The sequence below is a fragment of the Microcebus murinus genome, chromosome X, assembly GCF_040939455.1.
Source record: "Microcebus murinus isolate Inina chromosome X, M.murinus_Inina_mat1.0, whole genome shotgun sequence".
NCBI classification, from domain to species: Eukaryota; Metazoa; Chordata; class Mammalia; order Primates; family Cheirogaleidae; genus Microcebus; species Microcebus murinus.
This window is the reverse complement of record NC_134136.1, coordinates 39,541,329-39,553,481: the sequence shown is the minus strand read 5'-3', so window position 1 is coordinate 39,553,481 and position 12,153 is coordinate 39,541,329. Positions and strand designations below refer to the sequence as shown.

Below are 12,153 nucleotides of genomic sequence, written 5' to 3'. Positions count from 1 at the left end.
TTCTTTTTGTTTTTTTTTATTTCGGCATATTATGGGGGGGTACAGATTTTAAGGTTTCAATAAATGCCCATTTCCCCCCCTCTCGTTCTCCTTCTGATCAAAAGAAACCCAAAGTAGAAAAATGTTCTGGCAGGCTTGAAGGAAATCCATCCTTATTGTACAAGTCACTTCTCCTAACTTTGTTTCTCTTGAGCCATAATTAACAAAAGATACAGAAAATACAGTATTTGCTAGGTAACTCTTCTCTCACTATTGCCACCTCCAACACTTATTATTTTCACAATAATGAATCTTAGGCAAGATTCACTGCCTTCATTTTCTGCTTCATAGTCCTCACAAAAAAATTGGTTCCTGCACAGCTCAGTGACTTCTTCAAGTTTACATAGTAATAGAATAAATATAGCATTGGCTATTATTACCATAGGCATTGAAATCAGATTGAAGTAGAATTCTAATTTTGACATTTACTAGTTCTGTGATCTTGGACAAGTCAGTTAGCCTCACTAAGCCTCAGCTTCCTCATCTGTAAAATGGGGATAATAAAACTTAATAGTGTTGTGGTGAATATTGAGTGATATGTGTGTGTGCTGCCTGGCACAGTGTTTGACGGATTGCAATAAGTGGTAGTCTCATCATCATCATCATCATCACTAATACAAATCATAGTGACCATGTGTGTGCCATTCCCCTGGAGGCTAAGTAAAAAGAGGCCATTCCTGTAAAGAAGATGTGTATATTGACTCAGAAAAATATCTTCACTATGTAATTAGTGGACATTGAAATCAGCAGCCTTAGTGACTCTGAGGAAAACTCACTCAACTTTATAAAATTAGGAAAAACTCTCATTTTATTATACTAGGAGCATTAAAGTTTAATCCAGCCTAAAGGGAAAGGATATTAACTATGATCATTCAAGGATTATTCCACTCTCATTATTCTATATATGTGAATACATGTTTATTTTATGGTTGGGTAGAAAATTTTCCCTTAGAATAAATTTGATTTTACTGGCCCACTCTGCCACCAAATTCAGAGACATAATAATTTATTTAGCCAATGGATTTAACTTATTTTTGGCAGTAAGAGGCTGGATCCTGTGAGGATTTTCTATTGCAAAGGTGGTCTAAGCATGTTTTATTGCCTATGTATGTTTCTTATTTTATTGAGAGCCTGAGAAATAAACTGAATGCTGCTTCATTGTTTTTAATTCCAGGAAGTTATCAGAAATTTAGTCAAAAGATATGTGGCTGCTATGATAAGAAATTCCAAAACAAATGAGGGGCTAACAGAAGAAAATTTTAAGGTAAATTAATCATAAAATAATTTAATTTCTCATTTCACATTTCTTAAGCATCATTTAATCTTCACAGTGTCTGAGGTTTCTGATGATGAAATTTCACCTGTCTACATAATACAGTAAAACCAGCTACAATTCTTTTTCTTTTAGAATTGTCTTGTCATTCAGTAGATGGAGAGATTTTACCAATGTCTGTCACACCACAATCAGTTTTATAAACAAAAGAAATCTGCTCTTTGCATTCTTTTAATATTCTAGGTGTTTCTTGTTGTAGAAACTGAATGCTTTAAAAACATGTGGCAAGGATGCATAGTGAGAGGCAAGATAGCAACTGGAAGATGCCTGGAGACTTAAAGGTCTTCTTTACTTAAAAGATATAAGACGAAAAATTCTATTATTAAATCTAAGGTCTTAAGAAACTCTACCATTAAACATTAAAATTCTCCTACTATTAGCATTAGCCTAAAACAATGGTTCTAAAACCAGGGGCAATTTTGTCCCCCAGTTCACATTTGGCAATGTTTGGAAATAATTTTGTCACACTGGAATCTAATGGGTAGAGGCAAGGTTGCTACTAAACATCCTACAATGGAGTAGGACGGCCTCCCACAACAAAGAATTATCCAGCCTATCATGTCAATAGTGCTGCGGTTGAGAAACCCTATCCTAGAATATACCTATATTTTCTAAGGCACATAGAAAAGTAATTATCCTAATCCATAGACATAACTCATCTACGAGGGTCTGCTATGTGTCAAGCACTCTGCTAAGTGCTGGGGTACAGTGACGAATAAGATCTAACCAGCCCCCACTCTTGTGAAGTGACAAACAATAATAATATAGGGTGATGAATGATTGAATATTCTCACAGGGCACTGTGGAAACACAGAGAGGAGAGACACTAGGAATTGAGGAGTCAGGACAGGCTTTCCAGAGGAAGTGATGTTTAAGCTGAGGCTTAAAAGAGGAGCCAAATAAAAGGAGTTGGGAAGAAGAGTGTTGTAAACAGAAAAAACAACACAGGCAAAGGCCCTGCCAGAGGTAAGAGAGAATATGTCCATATGGGTGGACAGTAGAGAGCCTAGGAAAAGAGTAGGACGAGATGAAATTGGAGAGAATGACAGGTACTAGGCATTGAAAAACCTTGTAATTCATGGTATGGTATTTCTACTTTTTCCTAAAGTCAGTGACAAGTTACTAACAAATTTTAAGCAGGGGGATGACATAACATTTAGACTTTTAAGATAGGTTTTAAAGGAACAATCTAGTATCTGAGAAGTCAGTTAGTGAGAGAAGACATTCCGTAGGGTCTTGAATGAACAGGACACCCTATCCCAAAGCAGAGTCTCATCGCCTGACATTCCCCTTCTCTAGTTTCATTCCTTAGAATCCTAAAAGCTTTTTTTCTCTTCAGTAGTCCTTTTATATGCAGAGGTGAGAGACAGTAACATTTTAGCAGGGATTAGCACTGATGGACACACATCAACAGACTAATGTCTGCTAAAATGTTAACTAGTCCTGAATCAACTTAACCCATTTCACAATTTTTCCAGTGGCCAGCCCTGCCCACAGAATTTTTAATGTTTTTCTTCTGTTTGAATAATGGGAGATTTTTCTGGTAGTTTGTGTACTTTTTGATTTGTTACTAGGCAAAACCTGGAACATTCCAAAACTATTCAATGTGCCTACTTAACTAAAGACTAAGCTTCTTTAATAATCTGTCTCCTCTGTTTCTCTAGGAATTAAAGCAGGACATCTCCAGCTTCCGATATGAAGTGCTTGACCTCTTAGGAAATAGAAAACACCCAAGGAGAAGCTTTTCTACTAGCAGCACTGAACTCTCTCAGAGGGATGATACCAATGATGGCAGTGGTGGGGCTCGGGCCAAATCCAAGAGTGTCTCTTTCAATTTAGGTTGCAAGAAAAAGGCCTGCCATGGGCCACCTCTCATCAGAACCATGCCAAGAGCCAGTGGTGCCCAAGGGAAGTCAAAAGCTGAGTCATCAAGCAAACGCTCCTTCATGGGTCCTTCTCTCAAGAAACTGGGTCTCCTATTCTCCAAATTTAATAGTCAGATGTCTGAGCCCAGTTCAGAGCCAATGTACACAATTTCTGATGGAATCATTCAGCAGCACTATATGTGGCAGGACATCAGATATTCTCAGATGGAGAAAGGGAAAGCAGAGGCCTGTTCTCAAAGTGAAATTAACCTCAGTGAGGTAGAATTAGGTGAAGTCCGGGGCGCTGCTCAGAGCAGTGAATGTCCCCTAGCCTGTTCTAGCTCTCTTCACTGTGCATCCAGCATCTGTTCCTCAAATTCTAAACTTTTAGACTCCTCAGAGGATGTGTTTGAAACTTGGGGAGAGGCTTGTGACTTGCTCATGCACAAATGGGGTGATGGACAGGAAGAACAAGTTACAACTCGGCTCTAAGTCAAGCCCCTATAACCTGTCCCGGAACTCAACAGAAAATTTATAATTTCCTTGCTCTCAGAAGTAACATAGAATATGATTCCCTCACTGCCCCTCTAGAAAAGAGATTGAAACTCCTATTAGTTTCACCATCTTTTATAGCAACATTATCCATTTTTTGTTGTTTTTAGTATTATTGTTTGCCTTTTTGTACCTATAAACACTAAGTCCATCTCACAACCAACTGAAGGGGTGTTGCCTCTAATCAGCAGAGGTGCAGTCGGGTGCTTAAACCCTTTTGCTTTGCTTTTCTTACCCTTGCTTCCTTTAAGCTCCAGGTGCCACATTGCTACTGTTGCTGCCACACAGATTCCTGATCACCCTCAGGATCTCGTACCATTTTCCCACAGAGCTGAGGGATGTGGTCAGCAATCCCCACCAGCTATCAGATAAGGCAAACTAATGTGCCTATGTTTGTTGCCATTCAGTGCTACGTGCTACCCATGCTGGTTCAATTAACAGCATCAAAGGAAGGCTGAACTGACTCCAAAGAATTGTCAGCTCATGGCTTCTAGGTATAATTGGCTTGTTTCATTTTTAAACACTACAACTTATTGTGGGGGCTGTTGATTTTGTTTCTTAAAGATATGTTAGTTTCCTGATGTGTGTTAATGAGATTTACCCCATAGTATATGTCACATCTAATAAGTTAGGTGAATTCTTTTTCTGTGTTTGTGTGTTTCAGTTAACTTACTACATTTTACAATTTGATAGTATCAAAATTAGTATTTAGGATGTGTACTGTTTTTTAAAAACTTCTACTGCACTCTAATAGTAACTACATCTGATACTTTGGCAAGAAAAAATAATTAGCTGGTATATTTGTAGGGTCCTATCTACTCTTGATAGTTTGAATCATTGCTATCAAAGCATTTCTAAGATAAAAGCCTAGATTTGAAATATTTTTTATCAGAAAAATGACATACTGCTGAGGTGTTAAAATGTGAAAAAAGAAAATCTTCATTTTAATTAACAGCTTTATGAAAAAAATAACAATTTTAGGTCTAGATAACCTAATTCAGGTCACAGTTTTAATATTCATTGGGGTAGAGGAATTGCATATGTAAACTTATGTTAGAAATATAACAACCCTAGGCTGGGAGTGGTGGCTTACACCTGTAATCCTAGCACTCTGGGAGGCAGAGGCGGGTGGATTGCTCAAGGTCGGGAGTTCGAAACCAGCCTGAGCAAGACCCCGTCTCTACTAAAAATAGAAAGAAATTAATTGACCAACTAAAAATAAATATACAAAAAAAAATAGCTGGGCATGGTAGCACATGCCTGTAGTCCCAGCTACTCGGGAGGCTGAGGCAGTAGGATCACTTAAGCCCAGGAGTTTGAGGTTGCTGTGAGCTAGGCTGACACCACAGCACTCTAGCCCAGGCAAGAGAGTGAGACTCTGACTCAAAAAAAAAAAAAAAAAAAAAAAAAAAAAAAAAAAAGGAAAGAAAAGAAAAACAATACAAAGGTTCAAGTTAAAAAATGAAGTCCCCCCCAAAAATAATAATAAAGTCCATAATGCATATGGTTATCATTTTAAACCTGATAACCACTGAGTGATAACCTGCTGAGCAAGAATGGTTTTTACTAACATTAGCACAAAGCTTTTCTCAATTCAGAGACTCTAATGTATGACCTGAAACAACTCTACATTTGGATCCTGGAGATTAAATTAACAGAGTGTAGCCCAGAAAAGTGAAAGAGTTAGTTAGGTGTCACCCTACCCTTTTAAATGTCAACACCAATAGGAATCCATTTAAATTCATGCATGTAATTTTTGGTAAAAGTGAAATGAGGAATTTTCAAACAATGCAAATATACCTCCAAACTAGGTTTTCACAGTGTAGTTTCTGTTATTTGAATTGATTCCCATCTCTGTCCTTATCCCTAAGTGACTAATGGTCAAAATGTTTCACAAATTGGGGCTGCAGGGAGGAGGAGTGAGAAAAGGAGGAGGTGTTGAAGAATAAAGCTCAGATCCAGGGAAAAGGGATCAAGAGAAAAAAGCTGCATCAAACCCATTTGGCCTGAGGTTGTCTTAAAATAATCCCTTGATCATTTCTGAAGTGGTTATTTACTCAAACCCAACTTCTCCCCTACTTCACTAAGTGGGACTCATAAATGGCCCTGACATTAATAACAGGTTACTTTCCAGAAAGGATTCCAAAGTTACAGATTCAGCTTTCCCAATTGTCAAATTCACTTTGAATAATAATAGAACCTGTACTACATTCCTAACTCATGTTAATGACACTAAAAAAAAAAAACCCAGTATATAACCCTAGTTCATCAAAAGGAAAACATTTCTTACAAATGTATGTAACTTTTGATAATCTAGGTATAACTAACTGTTCTAGCAGTTTTTTTAAAAAACCAATTTGTCAGAATACCAGACAAGGAGACATGTTGCAAAATAGCCTGTCAGTTATGTTCCAAAGAAACTGATCTTTATTGCTGGAAGAAACCAGTATCATATTTCATGGGAGTACATTCCTTTTCAGATCTTCTCAAGGTTATTATATTTGTGACGTGGGCTTAAGATTTTACTAGCTATGTTGAGCCCTCATACAGAATATGAATGGGGGTTAAAGCTAAACAGCTATTGCTCTAACTTCCATATTGGTGACACCAACATTTTTATTAATTCTAACCCAAAGTAGAAACTAGGAAGGTAAAAAGATTTTGTTCATTTCTCTACCCTCTTGATCAGTTATATAAAAAAAAAGGTATTTCAAATGAAAATGCTTAAGTACATCCTCTAACCCCAGAGAAGATATAAGCCAACTTGAGAGTAAACTTATAAAAAGTTAGAGAACCTTAAAGAGGATCTACTCTATTCCAACCTCATATTTTACAAATAAGAAAAAAAGAAGCCCAGAAAAGGATAACTTCCTCAAAGTTACAGTCTATAAACATAAATCTTCTAGATCATAGAAACAAGGCATTTATTAAACATACATGTTATATATATATATATATATATAGATGTGAAAATGAAATGGCCACTACATCCTTTTGTTCATTTGTCTAAAATGCTGTGAACTCCAACTTTCAGACTAACATATTTAAAGTTTAAAATGTACTACAAAGTCAAATTATAAATAATACAAGAATCATTTATTACTTGTCTAAAATATCCATTATCATGGTTCACCTCTATTACAGTTGGCTTTCTTAAATTAACACTTCTAGCTAGACACCTTGGATTCATTTATTTGATCCCACAATTAAAGTCTCCTTTATAAGGGTAAAACTATTACAAAGAAAATGTCTGAATTATATTAGAAAATTATCCTTGTTGAAATATCTCCTGCACTTCTAGCTTTAAGTCCAGTGGAATACAAAGACAGAGGAAAGATTCTAAATTCAAAATCATTTCTGGAAGATGCCAAATTTTAAAGGGATATAAATGCTCCAGGTTATGCTTTTGTCTTCTTACATGGGGATATTAAAAATTGCCAGTTCTTTTTGCCTCTCATAATTATTTATCATTCCACTGTGACCTAATTTAGGCTATTTCTACTAAGTCCAAAACATCCAAATACCTGCCTGCAATTTGATTATCGAACTTTTTGAAAAAACTAAGGCTCCCAACTTTTGAATTACTTAAATATCATTTTCAAAAAGAACTTTATAGTTCTTATGACAGTGTAAAACATCCTCTAAAATTTCAATGGGAACTTGAGAGAAAAATATGAGGCCATTCCTTAGCCAGAAGATATAAATAACCATTTGGCATTCATGTTGCATTGTGGGTGAGACTCAAGTGGTATTTTGACTAATAATTTTAGTGGTCCAGATCTTGGTTTGTTAAATCATCAGGTAAAAAGTACCTGAAGTTAGGCAGAAATTCCTTTCCATTTAAAAGTACTTAAGAAAAATTGAGCATATTTTAGTAATTAAGTTTTCAAAACAGCACCAATAAACAGATTGTTCATATAGACATAGTCAATGTATTAATAAATTTATGTGTTTGGATCATTTAAATAACCCTTTCATACCTATTTCACAGCTTCTCCTACCCCTAACCCCAGCAGCTTTACCTCAAAACTATGTGTAGATTATTTCTTTGACTTGCTTTATCTAGATAATTGCTCCAAATATCCACCTTGTTGGTGTAGAACTAGCCACTGGGAACTGAGTACCCCCATTGAATGTAGGCCTTACTTTAGTACAGAGAAACATTGTTTCTACTGTGTTTCCAATAACCCTTTCAATAACTTTTTTCCAACAGATACTGAGTTGTTTTGCCTTCCTTTGACTTTGTGGGGGATGTTTGTAAAAGTGAGAACCTTGTCTGTGTATATGCATACACACACACAAAATGAAACTTAATAGCATTTAATTCTTCTGGCCTTGGCCCTTCATCCCTTTGGGTAATCACTAGACCATTTTGAAGAGAGAGGAAGCAGGAATAACTTTTCAATGAAAGGACACTTCCCGAGATTTGGCAAGGAATTGCTAAAATGAACTGCCACATCATCATCTGCAGCACAACTGTTATATTGAGAGCTATTAGGATTTGGGGTTTCTGGTTTTAAGAATAAATAAAGCATTTAGATCAGAAGAAAAACAACTCACCTGTAAAATATAAAAATATACATTTTGGCAAAATAAAGTCTGCATACTTCAGATTTACTGCATACCTGAGATTTGCTGCAATTACTATTCACGTGCTGATATGTGGCCTAGGATTTTCATCCATCTGCTGTGTGGTGATCCAGAGGAGGTGCTATGCTAGTAGGTAGCTTTTGAGAACTTTTAGAAAATGGAATGTTTAAGAAACAGAGGAGTTAATTGATGGAATGATACAGGTAGCAAGCCAGGGTGCTGTAGCATCTTTAAGCTCAGTATCTGTGTTATCCCCTACTCTGGAGTGGATGTGTAACTTGTACTTGTTAGTTTATTGGACCTGAGCTGTGTTCTTTCTTTTTCTAAAGATATCCCATCAGTGTTTGTGGTACGTGAGAGACATACACATATTAAGAATTATAATATTTAAATATAAAATTAAGTGGAATGTCCTTATGCCAAAACTAGTTTTCTAGCTAGATTATCTGGTGTCATGTTTTAGCCTCATAAATTTGGAACAAAGTGGAATTATAAAGCAATGAGACTGATATTTTCATAAACATGCCAGAATTTATACACCCAAACCAATGTTGTTCTTCAAAGTAGCCACCTTAAGAAGCTGTACTCATATTCTAATGATGTTGTCATTATTCTACCCATTTTGGACTTCTGCTTTTGGGATGACTTTTAAAATCCACAATATAGGCCGGGTGTGGTGGCTCACGCCTGTAATCCTAGCACTTTGGGAGGCCGAGCCGGGCGGATCGCTCAAGGTCAGGAGTTCGAAATCAGCCTGAGCGAGACCCCGTCTCTACCAAACATAAAAAGAAATTAATTGACCAACTAAAAATATATATACAAAAAATTAGCCGGGCATGGTGGTGCATGCCTGTAGTCCCAGCTACTCGGGAGGCTGAGGCAGTAGGATCGCTGAGCCCAGGAGACTGAGGTTGCTGTGAGCCAGGCTGACGCCACAGTACTCACTCTACCCTGGGCAATAAAGTGAGACTCTGTCTCAAAAAAAAAAAAAAAATCCACAATATAATTTCTGAATATCCTTAATGGTACAAAATTATGATCCTGTGAGATTAAATTTTTATAAATCGTCTGCATATGTATCCCACAAATAGTTTAAGACATTGAGTGATCAAGCTGAGTACTACTTTTACTGGTAAATAAAAAAAATTACACAATAGGCACCTTGATAGGCACAATTATAAAATAGTAAGATTGTCTCTTACATGTGCTTTTTAAAAAAGTGACATAGAACTACTCTTTGGAATCTAGTTTTTTTCCTTATCAACTTTATTCAATAATTTATGTACAATTACCTGGATCTATTTAAAGTTACAATTCGGTGAGTCTTCACAGTTGTATATGCCCCTGGAACCACCAACCAAAATCAAGATATAGAATATTTCCATCACCCCCTCGAGATTCCTTGTTTCCCTTTGCAGTCTGGAATCTGGTTTCAAACATGCTTGGAGCAGTGACAGCTTTGCTGAAATAAGCATATAGCCTCCCAAAGAGAGTACTTTAAAGAGCAACATATTTAGGTACAAAATCACTGATTTGGGATCAACCATAAATGATTTAATCCTTGAAACACTATGTGTTTAAACAGTAAAATTTATTCTGAGTTCCAATGGCTTTGCTGTAAATAAAATCAGAATTGGCTCCCCAAACCTCATTTGATACATAAGAAATGGCATTTTATAATGCAGAGGCTGTGATACTATACTGTTAGCAGGAAGGGGAGCAGTAAAGACCTCCAGCCTCCATAGAGAAATGGAGGGGAGGGCTTTGAACTCAGAAGCAGCCATGGTAGCAGCAGTGGGAGGAGGCTCTAGTAAGAGGATGACAGCAGCTAGGTGACAGCAGCCAGGTTATTTGAAAATCACATGTTCAGATTAGGTATTTTCTTTATAAAATCTAGTCATATCACTTAAAGTATAGCTTCATCACTTTGTGGTCACATGTTGTAGGACTTCCTTTAAGCAATCAGTTTAAATACCCAAAACAAAGTAACCTGTAGTCAGATAAGCAGTGATAACTGTACTTAGCATACCTGGGCAAGAGAAGCAGTTAGAATTCTCAAGTGTCTAACAAGATCGCTGGAAACAATGATGATGATGAACAACTAAGATGAATGTTGTGTGAGCACATGAGGAGCCCTCTAAACACATTAACACATTAGTTAACACATTAGTCTGTGGTTTACTTAATGTTAAAGGAAATCTAATTTGATAAGTAACTAACTTTAAAATTAACTGTCCAAATTACATCCAAAGTAATGCCACATGTTCTCTTATTTTAACTGTAAAGACACAGACATTCTGAAGGACATTTCAGTTCAGGTAAGGATAAATATCCTTCTCAAGTAAAGATACTTTTTCTTCTTATAACATTGAATGCACACATTCAAGAAGACGGCAATATTTGAACACTTCACAGCATTCTATTTCTTCAAAATTTCTCGAAAATGGGATTGAAATTGTGGCTGGGGAGTTTCTTCCTACTTAAAACAATGAATAAGATTCGGAGCTACAGGTTAACATTTGATAGCTGGAAAGAAAGAATATATAAAATATAGGCTATGCTTAATTAATTTTCTCAGGCTAGTTGGCAGCCCCAATGACATATCACTATACAGAAAATGTTTGTGTTAAATTTAAGGTTAAAATTATGTCTCCTGAGCTTAAAGACAAAAAGGGAAAACTCCAAATATGTTTGTATAAATGGCATTTTGGCTTTGCAGACTATTTTAAAAGCTAAAACCTCTTTGAGTAACCATTACTTTTATTTAAACACTTTCTGTAAGAAGTGCATAGTGTCAACCTTAACTGTATTAAAAAGAATCTTGTATAGTAAAATAATTTTGTGTATTTTTAGCTACAGTATAAAGGAAAATAAAGCATTTAATTCCCCCTCCCCCAAATGTATGGCTCCTCGGATTTAAGGTGTTTTATTCCTCCCTTTTCCAAAGTAATCATTTATTGCCACGTGCTATTATAAACACTTATGAACAATGGATTTTTACACTGTGAAAGCAAAAAACACTAATGGGAGACCTCCACAGTCTAATATATTTTGAAAAGCATGTGATTAATAAACATTATCATTCTAATTTTTACTTCCCATTAAACAAAGCTAATATTTAAAAATTTAATAATCAGGCCAAGTCCAGTGGCTCATTCCTGTAATCCCAGCACTCTGGGAGGCTAAAGTGGGAGGACTACTTGAGCCTAGGAATTTGAGACCAGCCTGGGAAAGAGGTGTGGTGGCACGCACCTATAGTCCTAACTCCGTAGGCTGAGATGGGAGGATCCACTGAGCCAGAGAGTTTGAGATTGTAGTGAGCTATGATCACATCACTGCACTCTAGTCTGAGTGACAAAGCAAGAGCCCATCTCTTAAAAAACTTTAATAATCACTCATAAAGAACTATGAGACGATGAAATAAAGGGAACAACAGAGCTTTAAAGCTATAGCTACAACACTGGGAAACTTTACAGGCCTGATCCTGGAAATTTATTATTTATTGACTACCCAAAGTATGATACATGTTGTACAGAAAAGTTTGAATCTGTGAGAGAAGACATATAAACCGAGGTTTAGCAGGTCATGATTAAACTAGTGTAATCTGAGTACATTTGAGCAATACTTCAAGAATCATTGATATTTTTCCTTAAGTTTTTTTTTGGTAGTAATAAACTTGTAAGCAATTAGAGTCTCCCAATTAATTCATATTCCTGAAATTTTACTTTTATTTTACTAACTTTTAGGCTACCAGATCACTGGTTAGCATACCAC

At 36.2% G+C, this 12,153-nt stretch overlaps 1 protein-coding gene across 1 annotated transcript in view; it reads left to right on the top strand.

Annotated features, from left to right (window-relative positions):
• TRPC5 (transient receptor potential cation channel subfamily C member 5) overlaps positions 1-11,645 on the top strand; it is a 202,977-nt gene extending 191,332 nt beyond the window's left edge. Inside the window, exons 10-11 of the mRNA XM_020284961.2 lie at positions 1,214-1,303; positions 3,037-11,645. Coding sequence (XP_020140550.1) covers positions 1,214-1,303; positions 3,037-3,729 — 783 coding nt within the window. The 3' untranslated portion in view covers positions 3,730-11,645. The remainder of the gene's footprint in view (positions 1-1,213; positions 1,304-3,036) is intronic.
• Positions 11,646-12,153: the final 508 nt, after the last annotated feature.